The sequence below is a fragment of the Sphaeramia orbicularis genome, chromosome 15, assembly GCF_902148855.1.
Source record: "Sphaeramia orbicularis chromosome 15, fSphaOr1.1, whole genome shotgun sequence".
NCBI classification, from domain to species: domain Eukaryota; kingdom Metazoa; phylum Chordata; class Actinopteri; order Kurtiformes; family Apogonidae; genus Sphaeramia; species Sphaeramia orbicularis.
The window spans coordinates 27,369,718-27,377,833 of NC_043971.1; the positions used below are offsets into that span (position 1 = coordinate 27,369,718).

Sequence of the window (8,116 nt, forward strand, 5' to 3'; positions counted from 1 at the left end):
ACGTGGTCCCTTCCCTCTCTACAGACCATCTGCCAATCAAATCATTACAGCGGTTCATGAGGTAAAGGAAGAGCACAAACACACTGCCAAATCTAAAACCACAAAGCATATCTGTCTTCCAAAACAGCTTTGAGTAGAGATGAGACAAATGAAGAAACATTTTTAGCTGCAAGTAGATATTAGTAATGTTAGCAGTTCATGATTAAAACATATAGTCCATAACAGCAAGAGAAAAAAGTATTTTGCTTCACAACTTTGATCCAGAAGCGAAGACGAGCCTCTAATCACTGGTGTTAAATGACTTGAGTGTGTGTTCTGCCAAATCTGAGGGGAGGTTGAATTAACGGTTTCAGAGCCTTCACTTGTACTCACACATGTGCAGATTTATGATCATGGCAGATTCACTTTTCAGAAATGAAGTCCGGTCCCCCAGATTGGCTCTGTTTTCCTCCAAACACAACAAACACTTGATGACATGATGATCTTAGAGTACTGAGTCATTTAGTGATGTCCAACACTGCTGTGTTCTCAGTGGTGGATTTTAACTTGAAGGGTTCATAAGATAAATGGCACATGAGAGAAGAAAAACGATCATATTTCGACAGAGTTAAGTATTTTTCCACATTGTCTGTCTTGGATTGATTTGTGCCAAATGTTGTTAGCCAAAACTATTACATATATAGAGCCAGATAATCCACTTTTCCTCCTGCAATGGATTTCATTTAAAGCTTTAATAAGTGCTAAAAAGATCTGCAATAATGACTGGTAAAGATGAAAAACATCTAGATTAAAAAAACAAACAAACAAAAAAAACTAAAAGCCAATTAGTAATCCTCTGTTACTAGAAATGTTGCACCATTTTTTATTTGGACTACGCCAGTACCTAAAAAACAGCATATTAATTCCATCCTCAGGTTCTATTGATCAGGTTAATTAAAAAATGTAGCATCAAAACATTCATTAATTAATAATTAACATAAATACGTGGATAAGATGATAGTCCTCCAGTTTCATTTTGTGGTGAACCTCAGGCCTGTCCAACTGGTTTTAAATGGAAAATCAGACTCAAGACCTGCTGAGGTTATTTTTCTCCAAAAGATAGAATACTGTCATCACTCAGGTCATCTATGATCTGTTTGTTTAACTCGGTCAAAGTCAGGAGCAGAATTAGAAGCACACTGTGATTCGTCAGAGGGTTAAATAGTCTTTCCTTCACCTGTTTCCTCCTCTGGCATCAGGGGTTTCTGTGGTTTTTGGCACATTTATTGAATCAAACCACACAGCTTTGATACTCCTCTCTCACTCTTGCCTGTAAAGATCCTGTTTTTCACAGTGCAGTTTTGCCTACGGCAAACGGCTTACACCGTGCCAGTCCATGTGTAGGTGGTATTGTAAGATCCATCCGGCCTGAATGTGTTTGCAGGGATTCACCGGACATTCACAGGGCATCTTTAGTATCTGCCAATGGAAAATGTGTTCTCTAATCCTCCGCTGAACACACTACTCTGCTTCAGACTCACACAGCGTCTGGGTTTTACACTTGAGAGCAGCAAAGTGCAGCCAGAGCTTTCTTGGCCACTGGGAGTCAATTTTAATGGATTTCACTGCCACAAAAACTCTCAGTCTGTATTTGGTTTCTTTCTAATCTTGGGTTAATATAAGTCAACAGGGAGACTGTTGGAAGTAGGTAAGTAGACCAAATCCTGCCCCATTTTCACACCTTTTTCAGGAACATTTTTCAAGATCAAGTCATCCAGGTCAGGTGTAAACGTGTGTGTGTGTTGACTTAGTGTGCAAATGTTTCAGGCTGAGAGACTCTAGTTAAACCTACGACAACAGGACTTTACAGTCCTTTAAGACTGGGCAGAGTAAAATACACTACAGTAGCGCACCACAGTCCGTATCATTAATGGAAAACAATGGTATCATTATAGTTTGGAAAAGAAATAGCAAAGGAAGGAAAAGAAAAAACCTCACCTCATGCACAGTCCAGTTATTTACCGGTTTGTTTGTATATTTGTCATTCTAAGAAATGTACATGCAGATTTTCTTTATTCCTGAAATGCATTTTCACATTGCCCAGGTGAAAGCAGTATTTAGTAAACACAACCTCTTCATATTTGTCATATTTTTAAGTCCTGTACAGCACTGATATCAGGGCAATTATCTCACTAGACCTCACATGATGACATTAGTTGGAGTACTTCAGCTCTAATTGGTTCATTGGGAACTGAAAAGGTTCCTCTTTAACTGCAGAGTTCAGGTATTTCATCCAGCAGTAAACTGAACTGTCTTGATTCAACAATCTGCTATATTACTTCACCAAAAATGTCACGAATAAGTAGACCTCTGAATCCTGTTTTTGGATGTTGTAATGTAAAAATCTCAAACAGCACATGTTAAGTATAAACATGCACATTATCGTCAAGAAATCACACCTGGAGGAGACAGTAAAAACCAGGATGTTGGGAGCTATACTTACCTGCTTCCTGTGAATGTAAATATAAGTGTGCATGCCTCTTTGATTTTACGTTTTCAAGGGATCTTACTTTATTACCACAGTATTTAGTCAATCATTTGATGTATATCACACCAAATACTACATTCTGTGAAATGCGCACAAGCATAAATACAAATACAAATTGGTTGCATTATATAGATTCAAGATTCACAAATCAAGAAGTTTAATGTCATACACACAGCAGAAAAACAGTGAATAACAATTAAACTAGAGTGAAAAAAACATGAACTTAACTCTAAGCATAAATAAATAGACACACTGTTCTTGTGTTTGCTAAATGAAAGTGTTAGTTCAGGCAAATGAATCCATAAATAAAATATTACTACAAACTATTCCACAGTGGAACATTGGAAAGTTTTGTGGGTTTAATTTCCATCAACATGGCTACTCAATTGTTTTGCATATGAATACTTGCATGACTTTTTCCAGCAAAATAACAGTCCAAACTTTCCACTCACCGGCTTTCCTTTCCTATACCTGCATTTTTCCAATCTATTTGTATTGAACCCATAAAGACCCAAACATCCACCGTCGACCAAAAGCATCTACTGATCTAAACTGTTTAATACCTGTTGATCCATTAATCCTATCAATACATGTAAATAGTTGGCGTAAAATACAGTTTGTTGTATTTTCATGGTCATCAGATATGACCCATTTGGACATTCAGAGGCTCCGTAGTGAACATGGAAACACCATCCCATGGAGAGAGTTTACTAAATGACAATTGATGGAGACGCTTGGTTTATGTCCAGTTAATGATATATTTGCTAAAAAAGTGACATTTTCTTCAGTTTTCTCTGTTTCTGATATAATAACCTTCAACTTTAATCTGAGTTTTTATCAACACCTGCATGATCAGTACATTAAATATTGGAATAATACCAGATTTTTACTGAAAAATGACAAAATATGGAGGATTATTTTATAATAAATGGTGACAAATCTCTTAGGAAATGTTAAATATAGAGAAATTCATGTCAATGTTCATGTCAATTTGATATGACAAGACTATAATTTATGTAATCTTATTATACTCTCTAACATATGTCTTTTTTTTGTTATTCAGAGGCTGGCAGGTGAACATGTGATCCACCCACAGCAGCTGCCACACATCCACCAGGAGCCCACCATCCTGATCTGCATGGGGCTCATGCTCCTTCTGATTGGACGACTACTGTACTTACAGAGCAGTACAAGCAGCCACCAGGGCCACTCTCAGGTCTAACCTTTGGAAAACCCAGCAGACGTAGCATTTATTTTCCATTAATAATGTCTCTTTGTCTGTGTTGGACTTTTAATGCTGATGTTCCTTTCTTGGACTTGATTGTAGACTGTCTCTCGTCTTTTTCCAAAATGAAGAAGGTGAGTTTGGACTGTGCTCGTCTTAATTTTACTTTGGAAAGAGATCTGTTAACACCTCTGAAAAACTCTAAATCACCTGTACCAAAGAGCCAGAATTTTGCACTCCGTTCCAGTGCAGGGACAGTCGTGTCACCGAACATCTGGAAGATGACACCTGTGGAATTCAATCGTGCCTTGTACAGCTTCATTTATTCTGCTGTTTTTACTTTTTGTCCTTTTTTAGGCGCTTTAATTGTATGTTTGTTCAAATGTCACTGGCTGATCAACTCTGCAGAGCCCAGGGTTGCTAAACTGTGCATGTCCAGTCCCCACATTTAATTAAAAAATGAACTTGCTCTCCTGTTATTTTGGGATCAGCATACAACAGACTCCTAACCACTGTGGGTTCCTATAAAGAATATATAAAGTTATGGCTTTTATATTCCTAAACTACCATGTCATCAGTTTCATATCACATTTCCAAATGTCTGCTTATGTCTGTAGAGTGGGTCTGGAGTTAGGTTTTGAGAATTCAGTGTTTTCCTCCTCACAAATGAATTGTGTCCAGATGATGTGAGTATTTACTTACGCAGGTATTGACCAAAGAGATACTGAAATGCCATGGCAGATTTTGCTGTTTTTCCAGTAATCAACCAATCACACAGGAGTCTTTTTCAAGAAACTGGAATAAAATATTTCTTGTAGTTATAAATAATCAAATATAAAGGTGCAGCAGCAGGATTAGAAGATTTGGTTTGTAAGGGACAAGACTATGAAGTATTCTGTAATATAAACTGTGGCTGGGCTTTACTGATGGAAAAATGTGCCAAAAAAAGTCACTTAGGGCCATAGATGAGATGTTTATGCTCTCCACAGGATTAAAATCACTAAAAAGCATTATTTGTGACATTTTACTCCTGCATTCTCCCTCAGACGAACAGCCTTCAGTCAGAAATGAGCCGGGTTCATTTGTCAGCATCAACGTTCTTATGTTTTCTTTTCCATGTTTCCGTTTGTGATGCCGATCCCTGCAGTCGCTCCTGTTAGCATTAGGCAAACATGTCATCTGGTAATCTGTCATTTGTGTCATTAATAATTCAGAGGTACTTAAAATAGATGCTTTTATACAGTTTTTAGTGAGTCATAATGTTTCATAGTGTTTGTTTCTCAGACTTTTCACACTTTTTAAAGAACATATATCCTGACATTTTGAAACATAAAAAAATTAGAAGTAATGTTTTTATTCAGTTTTTATACATCCCTTTAAAGCTCATGAAAGATTACACAGAGCTAAACAAACACTTTTAAAGTGTTCCATAGATCTCATTGTCTTTCAGTGACACCAGTTAACTGAAGTCTTCTGTGCTGAAAAGTCTGAAAGTTTCTACTGGAACCTGTTTGAGTGATGAAGGCTCAAGACTTTTTTTATCTACTGAAAACAATGTGTAAAAAGAAACCCCTTAAGTACCATTAAAATATATGAATGAGTCTGAATGATCTCTTCCTTGTAAATATATTCAGCATTAAATAAAGGAAAAACATCATTTTTCACCTTTTTAATCACATTTACTTCACTTAATGAAGAAAAAAAATCCAGTTTAAATGTTTGTAAAAGAGCAAAATGATCAACAGTCAGTGATAAAACTATGTTTCCCTTAGTCTTGTTTACATTTACTCTATTTACTCGTTACAGAGGCTGTGTTTTTATCTTTTAACCGTTTTAACAAAAAAAAACCTAAAATAATGAAACAATGGTCTTCCTCCTACCTTTGTTTCAGACTGAGGATTTATTATTATCAACCAGAATGAACATAACTGGCACATGTTCATGTGTTGACAAGGTCATGTTATCTGTTTATTAGTACAGTGAGGGATTCAGATGCAGCCAAGTTTCCCAACGCCTGCCAGAAACAGATTCCTGGACAACAACCAAACACTGGTCAGTGCAGAGCTGGATGGCGAGTAAGCACTAATAACAGTAACATGGCAAACACATGAGATATGGGTCCATTTACACTTATCTTTGAACTCCTCAGTCTCAATAAAACACATTATTGTCACAAGGCGCCACATAATGCAGGTCACAGTTTAGAAAACATATTAAATCACCATCATTTACAACAGATTGAGCTGATACTTGATGCAAAAGCCACCAGATAAACACCTTAATAAGACAGTTGTGGATGTGTTGTGGAAAACTTATGCAAATATTGGAAATGTCTGTCTGCTTGTATGCAAAAACACCTCAGTGTCCTGTAATTGGGAGGACGTTTTAGTCTTTACATGTTTGTTTTAACCCTCTGAGACATTTGCATATTTAGTGGAGATTTTATAAGGATACAAGGATTTTATATCAACAGTACAGTATATGTTTGATATGAACTCGTTTTGAGGTTACCACATTCCACCCAGTAAATTAATGACTTATTATGAGTGTTGACCAAAGAGATTCATGCAAAAGTCAATATTATATGAGATGTATTGGATGGTACATGTGAAGTGTTCCCAAATTCAGCATTATGTGTTCTGCTTTCGGCATCATGTTGGTAAAAATGATCTGTCTGTTTCAACCTGAATTCAGTGTCATTTATTGTACACCAGTGTGTCTGAGAAGTACGATTAAGTATTAAAGTAATGATGGGTCTATTTTGGAATGACAGTCTGTCTTTATAGTAAAAATTGACCTGTTTTCGTTTTCAGTTCTGCTTCAGATGGACTGTAATGTTACATCAGTTGAATTTAATCATTGACTAAAACAAACTATTTGTTCTCTCGCTGAAATGATCCAGATGTGAACATCCAATCAGTGCCACAGCAGAAGTCTGTTGTAATAACTAACCAGATTCACTCTGGTTACTTATTCAACTCATTCAAGCCCGGGGTGTTTGCACAGTTGTGTCAACATAAATACATCACAGATCAAGTAAGATCCTGGGTTTCGTCAAGTCAAACTGTTACTCCAGCAGAACTGTCATCTGTGTAATCTCATGTGTTAAACTGACCTCAATTGAGATTATGGATATCAAACCGTCAATGTTTTGTTTTTTCATTAATATGCATATTTTAATTGCGATGATGTGGATGTTGAGTTATACTGAACTAGGTTAAAGCTGATCATGAAATCATCACCTTTCAGAGGAAAAACGTCCAAATTTTAAAAAGCAGAAAACATGTTGTAGAATGAAATTTTGAGTTTATTATTTCCCAAATCCTGTAGAGAAAGGCCGGTTCCTAACCTGTAAGCCTCTGACTCTTCAAAACAAAAATATTGCGGCCTCAGGATACAACTGTACAGTCACTGATGAATCAAAAAACTATTTCTTATCAGACTGGTTTATCTGAAGGCATTTTAGATGAACTTTTTGACCTTGCGCAAGGAAACTTACAAAAGGTAAATATAATGGTGCAAAAATATTAATAAGAATAATTGTTTGTACCCGATGGGGGGAGCAGTTAAATTGATTCAAGTTTACCATGATGAAAAGAAATCATTGAAAAAGTCAACAACAGTCAAATGTCTCCTCACTGTAGAGAAGAAAACAGTCATGGAATGTACACTTTCCATCACACTGAACCACACTACTTTCTGTTTCTACTTGTGCCTCCTCCGTGGCAAAATGCATGACATTGAACACTCAGGTAGTTGCTCAAATGCACTGTCCTGTGAACCAGGATTCACTCAAGGTGTTGTGTACCGTCTGGTAGTATGAGGGAGGAGCATGGCAGGGAGGAAATCGAGAGATGAACCACCTTCTGAAACTGATATGGAAACCTGGCAATGTGTTGATTTATCACGTCACATGTGGGTGTTACAGTACAGAAATGCATTAACATTCACAGTTTTACTGACTCACATCAATCCTTTTGGAGCTGCTTCTGAAATGTGCGCTTTTGTTAACATGCCACACTGCTTGATGGGAGGAATTTAATGCTGAAGAACTTTTAAATATGATGAGAGAGTAGGTATATGGAAGAGATATCTTCTATCTACATGTAGATAAATAAAAATGATGAATGAGGGGACCATGGGCAGCTTGGCTGTGTTGTGCTTTGCTGAAAATGCTGTACAAAAATGCAACTTGGAGCCTGTTTTTTGCACGTGCAGAAACAGACTCAAACCATTGACCCAGTACAACTGTAGCATCATAGTGTCTTTTTTTTGTACTGTTGTTGTACACTGAAAATATTGTAATTATTCTGTTTTTAATTCTGTATTGCATAGATGTAATAAAGCTTTTTTCATCTTTTTCA

General features: G+C 36.7%; 1 protein-coding gene across 1 annotated transcript in view; it reads left to right on the top strand.

Moving 5' to 3' along the window:
• bcl2l11 (BCL2 like 11) overlaps positions 1 to 8,116 on the top strand; it is a 29,564-nt gene extending 21,448 nt beyond the window's left edge. The window contains exon 4 of the mRNA XM_030155241.1: positions 3,591 to 8,116. Within this exon, the coding sequence (XP_030011101.1) occupies positions 3,591 to 3,749 (159 nt within the window). The 3' untranslated portion in view covers positions 3,750 to 8,116. The remainder of the gene's footprint in view (positions 1 to 3,590) is intronic.